We start from the raw sequence: 23,377 nt of genomic DNA, 5'->3' as shown, positions 1-23,377 counted from the left end.
AATTGTTTTGGTTTTTCAGTAAAGATGGGGCCTCACTGTGTTGCCCAAGCTGGTCTCAAACTCCAGGGCTCAAGCAATCTTCCACCTTGGCCTCCCACAGTGCTGGGGTTACAGGTGTGAGCCACGGCACCAGCCAGGAGGTTGTTCTTATCCTCAAATGAAGACACAGAAGAGGCTCATGCCTAAGCTCCTTCCAGAGCACACAGAACCTGAAACTGCCCACTGCACGGTGCGACCCCAGCGGGCTCATCGGTGACAAAGGGTGGTCTGCCCTCCACACCACTCTTTTCCTTTAACTGCCTGCGGCACACAAGCCTGTAGTCAACTCTCTTTGCTACTTATTGTCCCAAATATTAATATGTCTCAGTTCCCAATGCCAAAGAAACACACACCCTGAAAGTCAGCAATCAAGTTTTCCTTCTGTGATATCTTAAAGTCTAGCACAGGGCTACAGCTTTAGTTGACAATTAATTTAACAAAATGTGATGGAACAAACTTCAGTCATCAATTATACATTCTTTTTGAAGGAGAGTGATTCCTACAGCAGTTCTTTCCTCCTAAAGTCTTGGCATCATGGTCAGTATCAGAGAAATGTCTACGAGAAAAGCCATCCCTGAGCTCCAGACAGCAAGGGTCACCACAAAAGACAAAAAGGATTCAAGATTTCCAGTTTCTAGACAGGGGGCCTTAAGAGCCCATGTTTGAGAGGTATTTGTTACAGCTCGGTAACTTTTCTGATGGATGACATGGATGAATGACAAGTCAACACAGAAGACCGGAAAGCAAAAGAAAGAAGGGGACCAGCAATACTGGGTAGGAGGAACTGGAGAAAGAAATTAAGATCTCCTGAGATCTGCTCAAGGAAAAAGAGAGAAGAATAAGGTGGGAAGTGAGCCTTATTGTGTTATGATAGCAAGTTCCAGAACAACTGAGAGTGGCCTCTCGCGCTTTCCCCCAGTTCTCCCTTAAAAATCCTTGGGGGAAGAAAGTGCTTGACTACTCACAGTCCTGTGATGACCTGTGGCGGAAGGTAAACCGAAGGTGACTGCGGTTAACGTCCTCTATGGGAATGGCCACCTTCAAGAATTAAGAAAGAAGTTTAAGCACTGTGATCTATATCGTCCAGCGTAACAGCTTTATTCAAATGGAGCTATCAGGTACAACTGTAAACATTGCTACACTGTGGTGGTGAAAATACTGTACATCTAGTCCCCACATGATTTTTCCAAAGACAAAATGCCTTTGCAAAATTTAAACGAGATCACGTTGTAACAGTTGCCAAGCCGACTCTGTGATACAGTTGGATTTTTTTTTCTGAATGCTCTAATCATTACTGTTAAGATTCTTTTTTGTTTCCTTTTTTTTTTTTTTTGATACAGAGTTTCACTCTTGTTGTCCAGGCTGGAGTGCAATGGCATGATCTCAGCTCACCACAACCTCTACCTCCTGGGTTCAAGCAATTCTCCTGCCTCAGCCTCTCGAGTAGCTGGGATTATAGGCATGCGCCACCACACCCAGCTAATTTTGCATATTTAGTAGACAAGGGGTTTTTCCATGTTGGTCAGTCTGGCCTCGAACTCCTGACCTCAGGTGATCTGCCCACCTCGGCCTCCCAAAGTGCCGGGATTACAGGCGTGAGCCACTGCATCCGGCCAAGATTCTATTTCTAAAAGTTGCCGTTTTTTGACCAGGCATGGTGACTCACGCCTGTAATTCCAGCACTTTGGGAGGCTGAGGAGGGTAGATCACTTGAGTTCAGGAGTTCGAGACCAGTCTGGCCAACATGGTGAAACCCCATCCCTACTAAAAATACCAAAAACATGAGCCAGGTGCCATGGTACATGGCTGTAATCCCAGATACTCAGGAGGCTGAGGCAGGAGAATCGCTTGAACCCAGGAGGTGGAGGTTGCAGTGAGCCGAGATTGCGCCACTGCACTCCAGCCTGGGTGACAGAGCAAGACTCTATCTCCAAAAAAAAAAAAAAAAAAAAAGTTGCCGTTTTTCTTCTTAGCCCCAACCTGGAAGAGTCTACACTCCTTCCACAGCTGTGGTGACCTGCCCACAGCTGCACCAAGAAAGCTTTCCTGTTGACACATTACACTCAAAGAAAAAAGACATAAGACATGCTGCCTCTAAGCAAACATTGTTCCTAATTCTCACATCAAACATCTGTATTCCAGAGCCAGTCCCTGGCCTGGTTTTCAAATATTCAAGCTCTTGGGGGCGGGACAGTGTTTACTCCCTGGCGGAGATGTGAGCACGCTGCATTATGAAAATGTACCACGTCAGTGCTACGGAACAGGACCCGACTCCCCAGCAATGACCTCCACAGGCTGGCAGCTCAGTTTTTTTGTTTGGTGTAAAGACAGCATGCCACACATAAAACAGTACCGCGAAGAGAAAGACAATAGCTATCTTAAAAAGACTCTGTCGTTCGTCTCCATGAAAGTCCTATTTTTACATCCAAAAGGAGACGAGAGTAAATGTATTCTAAGAAACGCCAGTGCGGTTCCTTAGCAACCTTGAATGACTTTGTTGGGAGACACTCTGCCTGCCTAGATCAGCTCCCGGGCTGAGGAGGATGTTAGGATGTTTCCTTGGGTTACAAATGAGCATTTCATCATCAGTGCCATGTGATAAAATGACCATGTAAGTAATACCTTAACAGTCTCAAACCAGCGTGGCTGCTTTACTTGGTAGTAAATCACAGATTTGTACTCTGAAATCGCTTCATCACCAGCTCCCGGGAAAATCACATGCTTTAAAAGAAAACATAAAGAGCTCACGTAAGACCTCATAGAGCTGGACACCATATACATATACGCGGAAGGACAGGTACGCTCCAAGAACACCAACACACCCCACCACAAACGAAAGTGTTCCCAGCAAGGGAAGCACAGATCCACCCGAAGCCAGCGGCCAGCTCCAACCCTTGTTCTCACACATTAAAGATCTTGATGGTTATGACATACGGGGATGACACAGACCTCCATCCCCCCAGACCCTCAATCCTAATAACTTCAACATTAGGATCTGCAGGAAGTTGCCTGATCCATGCCATAGGTCTAGGGTGAGGGACTGCAGACTAAAAGGTGGGAACCCTCCCGTCTCCTTCCTCCAGCCATGAACGCTGTTTGCTTCACTCCAACCGGAAAGACCAGTAGCAAGGACAGTACCTATGTTTCCAGGGAGACAAGGCAGGCAGTGATGCTGGACAGGGTTTACCCAGAGAGAAAGACATCATGCTTCTCTCGGGGACACTGAGCCTTAAGCACAACCCCATGGGCCCAGAAAAACCCAGTCCTCCAGCCCTGGTGCAAACAGGCACCTTACAGGGACAGCAGCTCTGGTTTGACCTCTGGTCATCAGAGGAGGCAACAGCTTCTGAGTATCTCCCAGGTAGACCCTGCAGGCTGCTGTGGCCATGGAAGCAGATGTTCGTGACCACTGGTAGGTAGAGCACGAGGTCAGACCTCCAGCTGTCATGGGCAGGTGCTCAGTTCTACCTCTCGCTAGCTCTCTGACCCTGAGCAATTTAACTGATTTCTTAGGGCCTTCATTTCTCCATCTCTCAAATGGTAATGATGGTATCTGTACTTCTAGCGTGACTGCTAGACCTTTGGGCCTTGCTTGGGTTTATGACAGCAAATGAGACTCCATGATAAGGCTGGGCGAAAGTGGTCAAGACCACAGGGACCCAGCCGGGCGCAGTGGCTTACGCCTGTAATCCCAGCACCTTGGGAGGCCGAGGCAGGCAGATTACTTGAGGTCGACATGGTGAAACCCCATCTCTACTAAAAAATATAAAAATTAGCCCAGCATGTTGGCACACACCTATAGTGCTACAGCCTGGGCAACAGAGCAAGACTCGGTCTCAAAAAAAAAAGACCACAGGGACCCCCTGAGATAGGCCAGCTGCCAGGATCAGAGGACCCCAGGTCCTGCATGACAAGCTGGAGAAAGGGAAGCAAGAACCAACGCTAATCCCAAGAAATGGAATTCCAAAGCCCCACCTGTGACAACTTCTATGCTGTAGCAGAGCCAAGGTGAGCACTTGGCAAGTAAAACTGAAACAGTACAGATGAGCCCTCACCACAATAAATACCTCTAATCGTTTCCCATCTTCATCATACACAGACACCGTGACCTCCACGTTCTTTGCTGTTGTTTTGCTTCCTTTATCAAAATCTCCTTGAACTAATGTTACATAGATATCATTTCGAACATCACCTGAGGGGGGAGAAATCATACATTTAAAAACCAATTCATTATTCACAGCATAATTGTGAATTTTGCAAGACTGTCTACCTATCCTCATAAACTATTACAAATACTTATCAGATGATTATGAAATGTTTTCTACATAACAGTCTTACCATTTAAATACATGACAAGAGCAATTTTCATCATCATAAAACTTGCTATAAAGAGGAAAAGTCTCAAAGCTTCTAATGATTTGCTTGGTTCTCATCTGGGCAGAGGACACTCTACCCCTCTGGGGGCAGCCAGCAACCAGAGGGGCTCCAATACTGTTGATGGCATCCACCACCCATGGCAGCCCACACCACTGTCCCTTGTTAGACAGCTGGCTACGGCTGTCTGAGTCCTCAGTAGCCAAGGAATATCGCAGTATCCACTGGCACTCCCAGATAACTGGCGAGGTTGCCTCCTATGCATTCTTCTTAAGAGCACAACTCCAGGAGTTAATCAGATGAGGACCGGCCAGGCGTGGGGGCTCACACCTGTAATCCCAACCCTTTGGAAGGCCACGGTGGGTGGATCACTTGAGGTCAGGAGTTCAAGACCAGCCTGGCCAACATGGTGAACCCTCATCTCTACTACAAATACAAAAATTAGCTACTGGGCGTGGTGGTGCAGGCCTGTCATCCCAGCTGCTCAGGAGGCTGAGGCAGAAACATCACCTGAACCTGGGAGGCAGAAGTTGCAGTGAACCGAGATCATTGCACTACAGCCTCGGCAACAGGGCAAAACTCTGTCTCAAAAAAAAAAAGAAAAAAGAAAGAAAGAAGGAAAAAAAGAATGAGGATCGCCAGCCTAGGATCAGGGAAGAAACATGGGTCTAGGGAGAAACTCTCTGCATGGCTCTTCCCTTCTGGCAGGCGGTTGTCAGGATCCCGAATGGGGACCACAGAGAGAAGAACAAAACAGACCTGTCTATTTTAAAGTGAGATGGGCTTTTAATTATGGGGCGAGTGGGGGGAAACACAAGAAATGAGCTCAAGACTCTTCTTCCTACTGAGAACATGGGAAGCCCCTGGTAATGGCCCGACTGGGAGAACTTCACAGGCTTCATTAGCAACATGATTTAGAGGAAGCCTCGTTCCCAGCCACTGCTCCTCTGCTGCCTGCCTGGCCACCTCCCACGCCCTGACCGCCTGCTCTCCCACGGAGCCAAAGAGCGGTTCCGTCAAGCGCAGCAAATGCCCGCTCTGGCTGAAGACCAAGGATCCCTTGCTTTCTTGTTTTTGCTCTTGTTGTTGTTTTTTTTTTTTTTCCTTTAAAACTGCTCTATTTTGGCTTTTAATGTATCCAACTATTAAATTAAGCTTTCATTTAAAAGTCATTATCATAATAATCCCAGTGGGCTGCTACCACAGCCACAGTAGTTGTACGGAAGGAGGCGCGGCTGCCGCTCGCTGATTCTGACCGCAAGAGAAGTTAAGAAGCATGGAGCACAGCGCGACGGGCAGGCGCAAGGCCACCAGCCGAGACTTGCTGCTCATTAGCTGTGTGACCTTGGACAAGTTAGCCTCCAAGACCAGCACCACTAAACAGCCTCACTGATAGGGAAGGCATAAACTACATGGTCTCTCAGCCTAAAAATTCTGTCAAGGCGCAAACACCATCATCAAAAGGGAACTTCAAGGCCGGGTGCGGTGGCTCATCCCTGTAATCCCAGCACTTTGGGAGGCTGAGGCAGGTGGACTGCCTGAGCTCAGGAATTCGAGACTGGCCTGGGCAACACAGGGAAGCCCCGTCTCTACTAAAATAAAAAAATTAGCCAGGCATGGTAGTGTGTGCCTGTAATCCCAGCTACTCTGGAGGCTGAGGCAGGAGAACTGCTTGAAACCAGGAGGCAGAAGTTGCAGTGAGCTGAGATCATGCTACTGCACTCCAGCCTGGGTGACAGGGTGAAACTCCCACAGCCTCGCTCCCAAGTACACCTCGAGTGCGTTACTCCAGGGCCAGCTCAGAAGTCAGACCTCATTTACAGTAGGCAAACCCCACAGATGGGCAATTACCATAGACCCTCATCAAATGCCTCCCCAGGTTACAGAATATTCTGGGGAAGAAGGAACTAGAAGCAGACATAGTGGACTCCTGCTACCTTCCCAGCTCAAAGGAAAACTTAGTATTGCCTGCCTGGATCCCTCAGAAGGACTCCAGGAGTCCAGTGAGCCATGAGAAAGTAGCAGAGCAGGCCGCTGGGTGACAGGACAGGCTCTCCGCTGTCCAAAGAAGATGCACATCCCTGCAAACAGTGACAAAACCGGGCGATACACAGGTTCTGCAGGCTAAAGGCAGGCAGACAGACTGATAACCGCCCACACTCTTTCTCTCTGGTGCCCACAGCCTGGTCAGTGATTACTCAGCCATCAGAGAACACAGGTGACCCACCTTAGCTAGAATCCCTTTCTATGGGATACATACCCACGGACTTAGCACATGGAAACTGTCAGAACAATGGTCAACTGAATCACTTCCCTATGAATCTATCATGAGATGATCTACAAGTTCAGACTTACTTTTTTTTTTTGAGACAGGGTCTCTCTCTGTCACTCAAGCTGGAGTGCAGTGGTTGTGATCATGGCTTACTGTGGCTTTGACCTCCTGTGCTCCAGGGATCCTCCCACCACAGTCTCACTAGTACCTGGTACTACAGGGGCTCACCTGGTACTACTCCGGGCCTAGACTTAGTTTTTAAGTCTATCCATCATAAGGGAAACACTATTGGCATGAACTGGAAGCTTCTGAGTTTCCCTTTGAACATCAGGGCATCCTAAGGACGCCAAGATAAATGCATATTGCCAACCGCTTCATGCTAATTTATAAATCTGCATCTCAAATGCAAATACAAATAATAGGTATACAAATGAGTCCACTCCCATTAATAAACCTAAATTAATTTGCTGCATATAGACTTGACACACACAAGCAATAGCTTCAGAATTGACTAAACGTCATGCTTTTCTTCCTGTACAGGTAAGCCTAGCTAGTATCTAGCCTAACCAATTTAGATGTCTTTCATATGGATTTACCAGACCCACTATTCAATGACCCACAACAGCCCTGAAAGACAAAAGGAGTAGAAAGAACGAGTCTTGAAGTTGTGCTAAAGTAAGCAAAGCAGTAACTCCTACAGCACGCACCCTGAATAGCCACCACTCTCCTAGCTATATAGCAGAGGCCTATATAAGGAGGTCACGTTGAATGTGGGGTAGTTTGTCCTCGTTTCCACGGCTCATCAGCTGAGCGACTTTGGGCTACAGTTTAATCTGGATAGGAATTAACTCAACACCAATTTGTGGGCCTCCAAGAGCCTCACGTGGTTCAAGTTAAGTTTTGTTTTGAGACAAGGTCTCACTCTGTCACCCAGGCTGGAGTGCAGTGGCATGATCTGTGCTCATGGCAACCTCTACCACCCAGGTTCAAGTGATTCTCCCACCTCAGCCCCCTAAGTAGCTGGAATGACAGGCACACACCACCATGCCCAGCTAATATTTTTATTTTTTTGTCGAGACAGGGTTTCACCATGTTCCCCAGTCTGGTCTTGAACTCCTGAGCTCAAGCGATCCCCTCGTCTCAGCCTCCCAAAGTGCTAGGATTACAGGCATGAGCCACTACGCCCGGCCAAGCCACATAAGCATTACTTGCAAACCAGAAAGTATCACACGGATATAAAGGATACAAATCAACATGCTTGCAAAGATCTCTTGATGATCAAATCAGATTATTATTAACACTATTTGGAAACTGAAATGTATTATGTAAATATGAGTTAACACGGAAATCCTGTTATTGGTTTGGTCAGTTTAGAATTCATGACTTAGAATTCACGGAGCAATGCCAGTATAACGTACACCAGGCGAGCAGGTAAAGGTACAGACATTGCCATTCAGCAACCATCCAACCCTGACATTTGTGCTTAGGTGGGCTTCACATCGGGCAGTTCCCTTTCTGACCTCTTTCCTTCTTTCAACCTGATGTCTATCCAGACATTCACTGGGTGCCCACGTCCCTGTCACACAACACTTGCAGTTGGGGAGAGCTGATCCGTCCAGGGGTACAGGGGGCCAGGGAGCATATTCTACCACTCCGGTCACAGCCCCATGATCTATAACCATGCTGGGGCTTAGAGGGTCACCTGCCAGGAGCTGAGCCCTTTCCTTGCCAGAGCTCATACATGATGCGGCCCACACGTCATTCTCCGTGGCCGGCTACCCCCACGCCATGCTCAGAAGCCCTGGATGAGCCAGTTCTTACCAGGCATGATTATCTCCGGAAACCCTGTTTTTCGAGCCACAGCTGTGGTCCTGTCCACTAAATGCGGAAACTCTTTTCGGATCTGATGGATATCTCCGGGAAGTAATTTCAATGTTACCCACAAACCTGGAAAAACAACGGATGCTGTTAAGTCACATTTTATCCTATGCATTTTCAGAAGTTTTCACGAAACCAATTTCAATGAACAAGAGACTTTTCATTCACAATTCAACATCTCGAGAAAAAACATGGGTATATGAGAAAGAGAGGGGCAAGGCAAAAAAGGTGCCCTTCGTGGGGACTCCATGCATCCGACAAGCTGGGATGCCAGCCCTGCCCTAGGGTGACTCACAGGCAGTTGAACGCACATCAGCAGCTGCTGTGCACCCGCTGTGCTGCTGGGCACTGCCAAGGACCAATGCCTCTTTTGAGCGGGTAGACATTTCTGATAAATCAGCAGGCCGCCTTTTCCCGGGAGGGGGCTGAGAAGTCTGTCATTTTCTAATCTCCCAGGAAAGACAAAGGCAGGGGAGGATTCTGGAGGTGAATTCACAGTTTTGAGAACCCATCAAAGTTGCAAGTAGCTAAGCAGCATCACACAACCTGGGCGAGCAGAGGAGCACTAGGCTGCAGGGCCAACAGCAGGACAGCCCTCCCCAGCCAGGACCGATGCAGCCCGTGGAGCCAGGCCCTCTGTACCACAGCGACACAGCAAAAGAGAACAAAGCTCCAGCGGCTCTCGGCTCTTTTCTCCAGGAGAAAAATGAAGACTTTCAAAGCCTCTAAACCTAGATGCCAGGGGTGTCCTGGGGAGAGCGCAGTGAACCTGGTGGGGTCTATGTGTAAGGGCGTGCGTGCGGGCTCTTCCTCCCTGCAAGGCTGATGAACTGTGGTTTATATAAATACTGAGTAGCAATCAAACAGGAGGCAACAGTACGAGGAAACAAGCCAGACAATTCCAACAAGTCAAAGGCAGGGGCAGGCAGGGGTCGGCCTGAGCTATCTTCTGTGACAGCATTTCTCCCCCCACGGGAAGGGGCTGGCACACGGGGGCACTCTATCCCTGAGGCCTCGGCGGGGCCGCCTGCTTGCTTCCCCCCACTCAGCTCGGGAGGGCCTCATCTGCCCCTCAGAACATCAAAGCCTCTGTCCTCACTTCTGCTACTAGCACGGGCATGCATGCCTGGGACTGTGCGCGCGCGTGTGTGTGTGAGTCTCTGTGTGTCTGTGTGTATCTGTGTGTGTGTCTGTGTGTCCATGTGTGTCTGTGTGTGTTTGTGTGTGTGGCTCTGTGTATCTATGCCTATGTGTAAGTGTTATGTGTGTGGCTAAATCTGTGTCTGCCTGTGTTTCTGTATCTGTGTCCGTATGTATCTGTCTGTGTCTGTAGCTGTGTCTATGTGTGTATCTGTATCTGTGTGTGAGGGCATGTATGTCTGTGTGCGTGTCTGTGTCTATATCCGTGGGTGTGTGTGTGTCTATAAGTATATCTGTGTGTCTGTGTTTCTGGTGTATCTGTATGTGTGTTTGTGGTGTCTGTATCTGGTGTGTGTGTGTATCTGTGTTTATGGTGTCTGTAACTGTGTGTGTGTATGTGTTTGTGGTGTCTGTATCTGTGTATGTTTGTGTATGTGCATGTGTGTGTGGTGTCTATATCTGTGTGTGTGTGTGTGTGTGTGTGTGGTGTATCTGTGTATGTGTATCTGTATTTGTGGTGTATCTGTGTGTGTGTTTGTGGTGTCTGTATCTGGTGTGTGTGTGTCTGTGTTTATGGTGTCTGTAACTGTGTGTGTGTATGTGTTTGAGTTGTCTGTATCTGTGTATGTTTGTGTATGTGCATGTGTGTGTTTGTGGTGTCTATATCTGTGTGCATGTATGGTGTATTTGTGTATGTGTATCTGTGTTTGTGTGTGGTGTATCTGTGTATATGTATCTGTGTTTGTGATGTATCTGTGTGTGTGTGTATGTGGTGCATCTGTGTATGTGTACCTGTGTTTGTCATGTATCTGTGTGTGTGTGTATGTGGTGTATCTGTATGTGTATCTGTTTGTGATGTATCTGTGCGTGTGTGTGTATGTGGTGTATCTGTGTATGTGTATCTGTGTTTGTGATGTATCTGTGTTTGTCAGGTATCTGTGTGTGTGTGTATGTGGTGTATCTGTATGTGTATCTGTTTGTGATGTATCTGTGCGTGTGTGTGTGTGTGTGTGTGTGGTGTATCTGTGTATGTGTATCTGTGTTTGTGATGTATCTGAGTGTGTGTGTGTGTCTATGTGGTGTATCGGTGTATGTGTATGTTTGCGATGTATCTGCGTGTGTGTGTGTGGTGTATCTGTGTATGTGTATCTATGTTTGTGATGTATCTGTGTGTGTATGTGTGTGTGTGCACATGCGCGTGTGTGTTGTATCTGTGTGTGTGCATGTGTCTGTATCTGTCTCTGTGTGTGTGTGCAGCTGTCCCCTCTCCAGATGCCTCGAGAGCAGGACCCACCCTCCATCACCCTCAGCTCAGCGCCCTGCCCTGGGTGGAAGGAACTGAGACAGTCGCAGGCCTGTCCGCCAGCAGCCTGCCTACTGGGCAGCACTGGGAGATAACGGACAGCCCGTCAGCAGTGCTGGCACCTCAGGCTGCTCCCGACGCTCCTGACGGGAGCAGCTCTTCTTGATTCAGTCCCGCACCTCACGCCCTGTCCTCTGGCTGCCCACTCCTATATCCACTATCCTGGAAATGGTGTTCTCCTCTGTACAGATTTACATTACTTGGAGCTGAGAAGTCAAAAGTCACTGATGATGTTTTGCTCTTTGCCAGCTGGTGAAACCCTCTTTCCTCTTGCTATCTAGTGAGTCCCTCTAATTTATTCAAAAGTAGCTACTGAGCACCTACTATGTGCTACGCAAATACAGGGCACTGCACCTACTGCAGACATAGGGCAGACCCTCACGACCTCCCGTGCCAGGGGTTTAGCTTCCATTGCCAACGGTCAGACGCTAACTCCACGGTCACTTAGAGAAATATGCAACCGCAAAGTTCTCATGGGAGAAGTCCTGAGCACACTGCAAGGCATCCTGGGACCACAGTCTCAAGGGTCACAGAGCAAGGGACGTTGGGGCTGAGACCTGCAGGAAGCAAGAGAACTGCAGACCTGTCCCCACCCCAGGGAGGTGGAGCCCCCAGATGCTATGGGAAGACAGTGGGGGGCCTGGGGTGGCAGGGACTGTCGTCTATCCGAAGGATGGGGGGCATCCAGAGGGGGGCTCAGGAACAAGAGTCAGGCTCTGACCTGACACCCTGTGGCTAACAGGGAATGGGTAGGCAGGAGTACAGAGCACCGTGAGGATGGAATGGCAGCAGGGCGGCCACCGCATGAACCCAGCTGGCTGCCAGGATGTGAACGCCACTATGGAGGGTGGGAAAGGGGACCAGCGTGGAAGTCAAACCAGCAGAACCACAGGGAGTTGGGGTAGGAGGAGGCACAGCTTACAGAGACGGTGCCCCTTGCAGGCACAACCACTAGCAAGCCCCAGGGGTACCATTCCTTGGCACAGGAAGACCGGCTCCAGGCAGAGTTGCCTGAAAGGCAAGCACCCATAGTGGGGAAGGAAAGAAGAGTCCCGAAGAGAGGCAGAAGGGTCCACTCTGAGAGCTCACAAGGGGACAGAGATGTCAGAGGTAACAGGGCAAACAGGAAACTGGGACGGGAGGATGCCCATGCAGCCACAGGGCTCCTGGCGGGAGACGAGGGCGGGCGCGCTCAGGGAGAGGGCCGATGCTGGGACACAGAAAGGCAAAGATGAATGAGAAAGGAAGTCCAGAAAGTCCACATACACAGAGACAGATGCATTACTCAGGGCAGGACTGTTTCTTGCTGTTTCTTTTCTTTCCTTTTTGTTTAATATACTTTTTTCTTTTTCCTTTCTTTTTAAGACATGAAATTCCAGATCGTGGGAGGGACAGTTTGAAGGAAGGAAGAACCACCAATAGAAAGCGGTCCCCAAAGAGGTATCAGGGATGGCACCCAGACAGGAGCACATGTACCACTGCCCAGAATGTGCATTTCACTAGACAACTGACCACAAAAGGCAAGTGGGAGCTAAATCGTGCCTCTACTCGCTCACCAAGCCACAGGCCCTGGCACTATCTCCCTACTCACCCAGTTGATGAGGCCCCTTTTTCTTTTTTTTTCTTTTTTTTTTGAGACAGAGTCTCGCTCTGTTGCCCAGGCTAGAGTGCAGTGGCGCCATGTCGGCTCACTACAAGCTCCGCCTCCCGGGTTCGCGCCATTCTCCTGCCTCAGCCGCCTGAGTAGCTGGGACTACAGGTGCCTGCCACCACGCCTGGCTAATTTTTTTGTATTTTTAGTAGAGACGGGGTTTCACCGTGTTAGCCAGGATGGTCTCGATCTCCTGACCTCGTGATCCGCCCGCCTTGGCCTCCCAAAGTGCTGGGATTACGGGCGTGAGCCACCGCGCCCAGCCGATAAGGCCCCTTTTTCTAATTCACACAAAAGCACCCTGAGCTAACAGCAGCTCCAGACCTGCAGAATAGGTAAGCAGACAGATCTGCAAAGGGCCAGGCACTTCGTCACCCTAAGCCCTGGCCCTGGCCTCCAGGACAGCAAACCAAAGCCCAGACCCTGACAGAAGAGCCTGAGGAATCGGCACCGTGGCTGATGGGGAGCTGGTCTTCGCTGGACACCAGGATGCAGCTAAGAGTTTCTCAAATCTCAGGAGCCTGAGTCCAAAAGCCTCCCTGGAGAATGAATGTCCACAAAATAAATCTAACAGAAAGATGCTCTTTGAAGGACTGCAGGATGTGGTGAGGTCATTCACAGAGGTCAAAGGTTAAGACACGAGGATGGAACACCTAACATTTAATATTAGAAATCCTGCATTTCAAACCCTTTCTCAGAAACGCCAGCCTGCTCAAATATCTTAATACATAAACTAATGCATTAGTGACACAATTAAATTTATTACCACACACTTTAAAAATGGAAATTAAATGTTCCTGATTACCCTGTGTTTTGAATGCTTTCTCACAGGAGAAAAAAAGTGCATTTGGCGTTGACATTTGCTTACCCAGAATAACTAAAAACAAAGAGGATTAGCATCCATTCTATCTCAAACAATAGAACCAGATGTCTGGAGTCTTCATGAACTCGCTGTCCACATAAAATGTCCTACACCTCTAGGTTCAGAATAATTTGGATTAAATATTCAGGATTTTGTCTATTGTAAAGAGGAAACATGTTGGCATAAACCAAAAATCGGCCAAGGCCAAGTAGTAAGCTCAAGAGACAGGAGGCGCATGTGGACACAGGGGTAAAAAATCCAGCGGCTCTCTCTGAAGATGAGTATCTCCTCCATGTCCCTTCCACTCCTGGGACCGCTAACAGTCACTTGACAGACAAGCAAGGATCAGGTTAAGCCTGGGCTGCTGGTGATAAAATGAGCTCTGGTGGGCAGCACCCTGCAGTCCCGGCAGCCCATCTGTGCGGCTGCACTCGCTGGCCACATTGCTCACCTCTGACCTGAATTCCACCCACCAGTGGGCCCTGGAGAAAATTCAGGTTCAAGGTAAACAAGCACTAGTCATGTTGCCTAAGGCCATTCTGATTCAGGAAGTCACCTGTGATCCCCTATCACTGTTCTTGTCCCTCGGTTCTCACTGTGACTTGGAAATGCCCACTCCTCCCAGAAGCTGAAGGAACTGGACCCCCGGGCATCAGCCCAAGGTTCTCTGGCTTCAAAGATCTTGGCCACACACCAGTGAGCCTGGCAGAGGCAGGCTTCGGGTCCTCTTTCCCAGCGATTTCCTGCTGGCCTGACACCAAACTCCACTCTCCCTGAATGACTCTAATAAAAGTTTATCAAAACTCTGATGACTGCAAAAGAAACTGGAGATCCCAGGGCGGCCCCAGCTCGAAGCACTGAAGGATCGGCTGGCAACCTTTGCATGGTGTCCCCAGCCGGAGAGTGACTCCAATCTAAACAGCCCTAATTGGACCTCCCTATGGTTTTCAATTAAAGTGCAAATAGGGAGGGCTGTTAATTCAGGAGAAGATGGGTCCTGGGTCAGCTGAAAATTGCTCTGTCTGCAAAGGCCGCATCTCATTAATGTTCTGGGTTGGGGTTTTTGTCCTGCTACTGTTTGCCAGAGACGGGGGTAGTTCACACCAGAGGAAAGCTGGAGGTCCCTGCAGAGCCCTAGGAAGGCTCATTCTCTATAACATTCTTCAGGCTCCATTCACATTCTCCTTTAGAACAGTGGGAAATGAATCAAGGTAATTGTTTTTTAAAAGTCTAGTGACATAAGGTAGCTGGACGATGAAGCAGGTCTGTTCGCCTAAGCTCTACTGCGTTTACGGGCAGTCTGCACGGATCAGGGAGTGAGACGGTCAAGTTCTGAAGGTGACTTCCCCTTGGGCTGGAGGCGGGGCCTCAGTCACAGTTGTTTCCTGGCAGCCCTCCTGGCCAGTCAAGTGCCAACTGTCACCAGCCCGAGGTGATTGATTCATTCCTTCTGCCAGCAGCAGGTCAGCTGCTCGGGAACGTGTCAGTGCAGGATTAAAAACGGTGAGTGTGAGGTGGGGGGGTAGGGGAGGAGAAATCACTTAAATGACAGAACTCAGGGGAGCAAGTCTGCACAAATGAAGTCACCTTCTTAGGGAGACCAGCAGGGGAGCCCCAGAACAGGCAATGATTAGCACACAACATGGGCAGAGGGGAGTTACACCTACCGCCTGCACGTTCCTCTAAACATCTAATCCGACCCCACTCTCCATCCAGGAGTGGGCTCTCAGCAATGTTCACAAAGGTGATGGGACAGAAAACCGTCATGCACTGTACATGGTGGCGACCGTCACACACATTCTCCACCAGGACCACTGTCACCGCCACCATCTTCACACCATCAGGATCAACATCAAACTAAAACGTAACCCAGACAGCACTGTCCCAAACGCATGCAAATACACACTGATGGAAACAAAATAGGAAAATACGTACCCTGCCCCTTGTGGTTGACTTCTTTGGCAGCGATGACTTTGTTTATAACAGTCTGAAGGAAGTCATTCTCCCCTGCCACCCTGGGTGAAAAACGGGATGACATGTTCAGCGGCTTGTGTCGAATGGCGTCGTCCAACGCGAGCCTGGAGGGCACGGGACGACCAAGACCACAGGAGACAAAGGGGCACAGAGACCCATGGGTCACGGTAACAAGGGAACATAAGAGATCATCGTCACCGAGTGTGAGAGGGAGGCATCATGAGTCAACGCACGACAAAGGATGGGAGAGGTGACAAGAGAAACAGGGAAAAGCATTGATCAGGAAAATGCTGAACCATGAGAGGGAATAGAGCAAATGAGGGCAACCCTCTCCCCAGGAAATAAACGTGCACCAGGCCTCCACTGCGTCTCCATCAGACGCTTGTGTTTAAAAAAAGGAGCTTGTCTGAAAGCCACATGGGTGAAAGGCATTTAATCCCAAAGAATGTTTATGGCCATTCCTCCAATTTCAATAATTCTGAACATAGCATAGGTCAAGGGGCAGATGATCTAAAGGGAAACGCAAAATCGAGATTAAAAAAAAAAAATCCCTGGAACCTAACTGCTTGCAAAGGCTTTCTACTCTACTCTCTTGGACTATGTACACAATAGACCCTAAAATGACTACATGTGAGAAGAATGGCACTGTGTTTGGAGAACACCACGACCTATTCCCATGTGTGGTGCCATTATGAACGCAGACCACCCATATTTTCAGGGCCCGTGAATCAGGAGCCTGTTACAGATGCTGTGCTGTACGAGACTAGCTAAAAACAGGTAGCATATGCCCAAATAGAAATACCATGTAGCACAGCGAAGTGCGCTATGAAATGAGCAAGAAAATAGACAGCATGGCCATAATGTTTAAAATCAATCCTGGGAACAAGGACAGTGCTATCCATCACTGGAGCCACAAGACTCAAGGGAACTGAAGACTGTTGTCATTTACTTCACCAAGTTAAAAAAGACAGGGAGGAAGGGAGATGTGCAATGTGCTTCCTTCCCTAAAACCAACCCTGTGAGATAATAAATCAGTTTTAATGGAGCAAAAAACGGTTTCACTAGCATGACATTTCCCAAAGAACTGGTTTCATTGCTTATTTTGCTATTAAAAATCATGCTGTTCTTTTGTTTCTAACACTGCAAATATTCATCTATTAGTCTTCCTTTAATGGAGCACGGAGTCACAAATTACATAAGAGGTGCACATGGAATAATATATTTTCCAAGTGGACATTCCACTACAAGATAGAAAAAGATGGCAGCAAAGCACAGGCAGTCTCAAACAACTCATAACATGTTCTGTGAAAATCAGTGAATCTAAAACTAATAACCTCCCTAACTTTTCAAACAATCCCTCAAGTTGGGTTTGTTTGTTTTGGGATTTTTCTTTCCTTTTTTTTTTTTTTTCTTGACTTTTCACAGAGGACACTAGCAGGCAACAGGTAATTTCAACTTAGTGGTACATCTGGGCATCAAAAACCTCTGAGGTCTAATATATAATACAGCATTCAAAACAGTAGGGGGCTGCATTATTTCTCATGAGAGAATGAGGCAATTTAATATTATAATTTTACAAAGGTGTATTTTATTTATGACCTCAATATCAGCCCATGTTCCACAATACTGTTCCCCTTGTTTGCTAAGGAAACTTCCAGATTCTGCAGCACTGCGTTCCTTTTATAAACTCTCCTCACTGGGTGGGACTACAAAACAACATTATCCAGCAAAGCTTTCTGCAGTGGTGGAGACGTGCTGTGTACGTACGGCCCAGGATGGTGCCGCTGGCCTCCTCTCCTGCTGAACACTTGAAACAGGACCAATGTGACCGAAGAACTCAATGTTTAATGCTACTTCATTCTAATTATTATTATTATTTTTGAGACGGAATCTCCCTCTGTCACCCAGGCTGGAGTGCAGTGGCGTGATCTCGGCTCATTGCAACCTCTGTCTCCCGGGTTCAAGCGATTCTCCTGCCTCAGTCTCCCAAGTAGCTGGGATTACAGACGCCTGCCACCACGCCTGGCTAATTTTTGTATTTTTAGTAGTTATGGGGTTTCGCCATGTTGGCCAGGCTGGTCTCAAACTCCTGACCCTCAAGTGATCCTCCTGCCTCAACCTCCCAAAGTGCTGGGATTACAGGCGTGAGCCACTGTGCCCAGCTCATTTTAAGTATTTTAAATAGCCACATGGAGCTAATGGTTACCACATTGGACAGGAGAGTAAACCTAAAGCATTTAAGCCACAAAGAGACCTCTGCCTCTAGTGGTGCATGGTGAGATACATATAACTTAACCCTGACTCCCAGTTCAATAACGCAGGGTTTGCTGTTATTCTTATGACAGGAAGACAGCAAAATCTACTGAGCTGTACAAAAAGCTTTAGGGTACCACCTGACCAGATCGCCTGCCTGCAAAGAAAGTCATACTCTTCCTGTCCTAGCCAGTGGCACTCAAGTCCCAGAGGAGTCGGGTGGGGTTGAGTGTGGTGGTCCATCACCAAGGATGCATGGGGCAGAGGGAAGCCAACCTCACATCTCCGGATCCCCAAGGACAGGACTCCTTCAGCCACCCAATTACTACCCGCCTCCGAAACCCTTCAGCCAACAGCTGAAAACAGTAACATTTCTAAAATCTAAAAATGTGTTTCAAGTCTGAAATCGATTAAGAAGAGAAATGAGGGAAAAGTAAAACTGCAGAGCACTATGGCAGGGGGCTGCCCGTACCACACATTCTCCCCTAACATCGCCCCCCAACCCCACACCCAGGAGGAAGCCGTCTCTTACAATTCACCTCAACCGTTTGGATTCCTTTTCTCTCCTCCTCTGTGAGGAGTAGGAGTGCCCTTAAGTGGCCAACGACCATCATCTGGGTACACTCTTGCTTCCACACGAGGGAAATAAATGCCAATTCTTTCCACCAGTTCCCTGGGTCCTACCCACAAATCAGATAATCAATTTAATGAATCTCCTCCAAGAGCTTTTTCTCAGCTTCCGTGCCTCTTTAAAGACTTCAAGTCAGAACTAGAGAAAGCCGAAAAACGAGCACAGATATGCTCCACTCTAAGCAAAAACCAAGAAACAAAAATCAGCAGCATGATTCTATGCTTTAAAGCATTATTTCCCGCTTTAAAATAATTCATCATAATTTTGTTTGGTTTTCTATTTTAAACACAGCAACCTTCTATGATGAATTTGGAAGTATTGTGCTTTGAAACTACAAATAGCTACTAGAATAAATCAATTATGTAAAGAAACGTTCAGGCTCAGAGCAGAGTTGTAATTCTGTGCCTTCTACATGATCAGGCAGGTAAAATCTTCTACTTTCAGGACCATAAACAAACTTTGACCCAGGATTCTTACGGCTACAAAAAAATTCCATGTACTACAGCAGTGACTAAAGAGGTTTTTCATAATTATAAAATAATCAATTCTTACTTAGGTTTATCTATTTAATTATAAAGATAACTATTACAAGCCTATGTTTTCCACATTATATCTGGCTAAGTACTTGAATTGCTCCATACTTACGGCTGAAAGGGAATGAAATGCTGCTTATCTTCGTCGTCTACTTTTCCATTTATTATATCTGTTACATCCATCACTGGAGACAAAAAGAGAACAGAGATTGTTTTGGCTTAAATGCTATAATCACAGAACACAAACAAACAAACAAAGGAACATCAGAATATCTTCTAGCAAACAACAGCAAAAGCTGTTTTCTCATCGTCAAGTCTAAATTATTTCCATGCTTGAAAGACAAATTAAGTTATCAGAAAACGCTGGCCCAAATGGAAGTGGGGCTCAAATGGCAGAGTTCCATTTAATAATTTCCTTTGCCTATTATCCAACTGTCACCCTAGAGCTGCCCTGTCCAATAGAACTTTCTGTGATGATGGAAAATGTTCCATAACAATGAGTAACAAAAATGTGACAGCACAGGCCGGGTGCAGTGGCTCACATCTGTAATCCCAGCACTTTGGGAGACCAAGGTGAGCAGATTGCTTGAGCCCAGGAGTTCGAGACCAGCCTGGGCAACATGACAAAACCCCTATCTCTACAAAAAATACAAAAATTATCCAGGCATAGTGGTGTGCACCCGTAGTCCCAGCTACTCAGGAGGCTGAGATGGGAGACTTGCTTGGGCCCAGGAGGTGGAGGATGCATTGAGCAGAATTCACACCACTGCCCTCCAGCCTGAATGACAGAGACCCTGCCACAAAACAAAAGAAAAAAATAAAAATGTAGAAAGCATGATGGAGGAACTGAAAACTTACTTTTACTTCATTCATTTAATTTAAATTTAACTAGTCACATGTGACCAGTGGTTACCATGCTGGCCAGCACTGTTCTGAAGCCTCACGTTAGTGCATTCCCCCAAACAATTAAGCAAACAAGTAGCTACCATTTCCCAAGCACCCACCACATGCTGGTATCTGTCAATGCTCTTACAAGAGGACACTTCAAGGCAAATCCTCAGAGTTACCTAGCATACTGACGAGAAACTGAGGCTCAAAGACAGGCATGAACAAGCATGCTCAAAGTCTACAGCTAGAAAGTCTCCAAGACCCAAACTCTTTCAATACTATTAAACTGCCTTCACAAACACATCCCCCTGGGAGGTCCAGGCTTGCTAACATCACAAGAAAGGCTAATATCCTTTGCAATGTTCTTGTGTTAAAAAGACATCCCCTGATTACATTCAGGAGTAAACCCAGACACACTGTCTACCTTTCAAACAATTCCTTTTGCCCTTGGTCATGACAGAACAAGAAAATCCAAGAATAACCCCAGATGGCCCTGGTCACTTTCCCTGTCTCTGCTACTGCTCAACCGCCACACCGGACTTAAGAAAAGAGAGGAAGATGCCTTGTTTATTTTCTTTGCACAAGACCCTTCCCCAGAAGGATCTCTGTAGCCCAGGGTCTCTATGTTCAGGTAAGAGGATGAGTCTAAATATACTTTGTCCAATACACGAGTAATCATACATTGAGATTTTTCCTTTCTACCATCACCATCACCACCCTCCAAAAAGGGGGAGGGACATGTAGAACCAAAAAAGCAGAATTCTCATCCCCTGCTTGGCCTGGTGGAGCCCACGGGCCTCAGTATTGTGTCCTAAGGGACGACACCCACACTCCACTGAACCAAGGGGACTCAAAGAGCTAAGAGCCCACAGCTGTGTTTGCAGATACAGGTCAAAGAATCCCAAATACCTTGGAACATCAAATGACAGCTGCTCAGAAGATGCATGGTCTGGACACCGGCCCTCACCTGGCCTGGGGGAAGACTTTACCAGCTTCCACCACTCTTGGGGTTGACTGACCCACATGCGACTGCTTTTTACCACATGCGACTGTGGAAAGCACCCACCTTTTTACCTTTTTCCAAGACACCTGAGACCACCAGTTCAGCAACCTTCATTAACTCATTTGGGCAGCAGCCCACTATGAGCCAGAACCAAGGTGGTCTGACCCGGGCAGGCCAGCCCTCACATGCCAGCTGGTCCTGGGTGGCCTTGCTGGGTGCCTGCAGAGCCCCTCTCTGCCATGGGACTCATCTCACCAGCTGACCATGGGACTCCCTTGCCACATCCCCAGTGCCCAGCCCTGGAACACAGGGCCATGTGCAGGAAGGCAGCAAACAAGCAGGAAACGCAAGCAGAGCCTGAGCACCCACAGGTGGAAAACAGCACGAGTCACGCACCCATCCTGAGCCTCGAGAGGGCCCTGACGTCACCAGTCATCACTGCTCATCGCACTTCCCGCACCCGTCCTGAGCCTCGAGGAGAAGGCCTGGACGTCACCAGTCATCACTGCTCGTGGCGCCTCCCGAACCCATCCTGAGTCTCGAGGAGAACGCCCTGACATCACCAGTCATCACTGCTCATGGCGCCTCCCGCACCCATCCTGAGCCTCGAGGAGAAGGCCTGGACGTCACCAGTCATCACTGCTCATGGCGCTTCCCAGACACTCTCCTGCCTGCTCTCCCGCACACAGCCCCATGTGGAGGGAGTGCTCCCTGCAGTTTGGACAAGATGTCCCTGACACCAAAGGAGGAAATAAAGGTCTTGGGGGAAAACTCCCCCAAACAGCCAGCCCAGGGTCTCTACATTCAGGTAAGAGGCTGGTGAAAAGACAGAGTCCAGCTGAAGTCAGTGCAGCTCTGTGAGGCAGAGGCCGGGTAGACAGACGGCACCACGTGATGCTGGAATTCGGAGGACAGGAGAAGGAAGGAGGCAGTGGTGTCAGGACAAGAGTGATGGAGGCACAGGGCCAGCAAAGGCAGGAGAGCAGAAGGCGGGAGGTGAGAAACGTTTCGCAGGGAGAGGGGCTGACGGCTCAGTCCCGCTGGTGGGGCTGCATCAGGACGACTTGCTCGCAGCAAATGGACCCCCACACCCTGCGAGTCAGCAACTCTGCTGCAGAGGCTGCCCTGCAAACAGGCACGGGTGGGATGCTTTAAGCCCCAGGATGCTCACTGTGTAGGTACCACACCGCAAGGCTGAGATACCCTCAGAGCCCAAAGCAAAGGCCTGCTGCAATCACAGGGCTACAGGCTGCAGACACTGAGAAGCCGAATTTTTGAATAACACTTAATAAAATGACATGTTCATAAGATAATGCTAGGTTTGTTAGAAAGATAAAAGTATACGCAATGCAAACATACTACTAAACTGCACACCTAAAAGTGGTTAAGATGGCAAAAAAGGGACTAAAAAGACATTGAAAATCCATCAGTAAATAAACGAACACATGGTAGGATGTGATATTGTATTTAAAAATCATATGCCACACACAGAAAAAAAAATTTGGAAACAAACATATCAGAATAAACATCAGGTACTACCCCGGCTATGTAAAACTATGGATAATTTATTTAACTACACTTTTCCATAAAATTTCCATTATTTTTACAAAAAGATAGAAAAAGATTTTTACAAAAAGATAGAAAAAGATCTTTTAGAAAAAGATAGAAAAGGTTACATTATAAAAAGGTTAAAAAACAGAAATGTGACCCATTATTTTCAACCAAAGACTAAGAACTGTAGCCTTAAAGGTCCATGAACACTTTTCTCATTTTGAGGAACTGAACTCTGTTGACACAGACATGCAGAAGTCATTCTGAAGAAAGCCTCAAAATTAAATTTGCATGTGGAAACTGAAGTTGCATACGAACAGGCAGAATACGATTACCAAAATGTTGATCAACCTTCTTAGATGTGGGAAGCATCCCTTCTATCCCTTCTTTTTTTTTTTTTTGAGACAGTGTCTCGCTCTGTCGCCTAGGTTGGAGTGCAGTGGTACGATCACAGATCACAGCAACCTCAACCTCCCAAGTTCAGGCAGTCCTCCTGCCTTGACCACCCCAAGCATGAGCCACCATGACTGGCTAATCTGCGTGCGTGTGTGTGTGTGTGTTTTTTTTTGGTAGAGATGGGGTTTCACCACATTGCCCAGGCTGGTCTCAAACTGCTGGACTCAAGCAATCCGCCCACTTTGGCCTCCCAAAGTGCTGGGATTACAGGTGTGAGCCACTGCACCCGACCGAGTGTCCTTTCTTAGTAACAAAGAGAACATCTGGTTGGACAACACAATGAATAAGTTAGAAGCAAATCCTATTTAAAAAAATTCCCCAGATGTGCTGAACGCCACCACGTGATAAGCGGGGCGGGGCGGGGGGGCGGGGGGCAGGTAGTCTGGTGGCAGCAAACTGCCAGTCACTGAGTGACCCATAGTGACAAACAAGTGATTTTGGTTAAAGCAGAGATTCTGGTTTAACTGGACAGGAGTGTGGCCTGTGCAACAATTTTTTCTTTTTGGGAG

The 23,377-nt window shown here is 47.9% G+C and overlaps 1 protein-coding gene across 1 annotated transcript in view; it reads right to left on the bottom strand.

Moving 5' to 3' along the window:
- DOCK1 (dedicator of cytokinesis 1) overlaps window positions 1-23,377 on the bottom strand; it is a 545,861-nt gene that overhangs the window by 452,882 nt on the left and 69,602 nt on the right. Inside the window, exons 17-22 of the mRNA XM_011967590.1 lie at window positions 19,083-19,155; window positions 15,515-15,657; window positions 8,507-8,632; window positions 4,107-4,231; window positions 2,662-2,760; window positions 1,005-1,077 (exon numbers count right to left, since the gene is read on the bottom strand). Coding sequence (XP_011822980.1) covers window positions 1,005-1,077; window positions 2,662-2,760; window positions 4,107-4,231; window positions 8,507-8,632; window positions 15,515-15,657; window positions 19,083-19,155 — 639 coding nt within the window. The remainder of the gene's footprint in view (window positions 1-1,004; window positions 1,078-2,661; window positions 2,761-4,106; window positions 4,232-8,506; window positions 8,633-15,514; window positions 15,658-19,082; window positions 19,156-23,377) is intronic.

Source organism: Mandrillus leucophaeus, unplaced genomic scaffold (assembly GCF_000951045.1).
Source record: "Mandrillus leucophaeus isolate KB7577 unplaced genomic scaffold, Mleu.le_1.0 Scaffold801, whole genome shotgun sequence".
Classification (NCBI taxonomy): domain Eukaryota; kingdom Metazoa; phylum Chordata; class Mammalia; order Primates; family Cercopithecidae; genus Mandrillus; species Mandrillus leucophaeus.
Note: the sequence above shows the minus strand (reverse complement) of the source record. Positions and strands in the feature narration are given on the sequence as shown.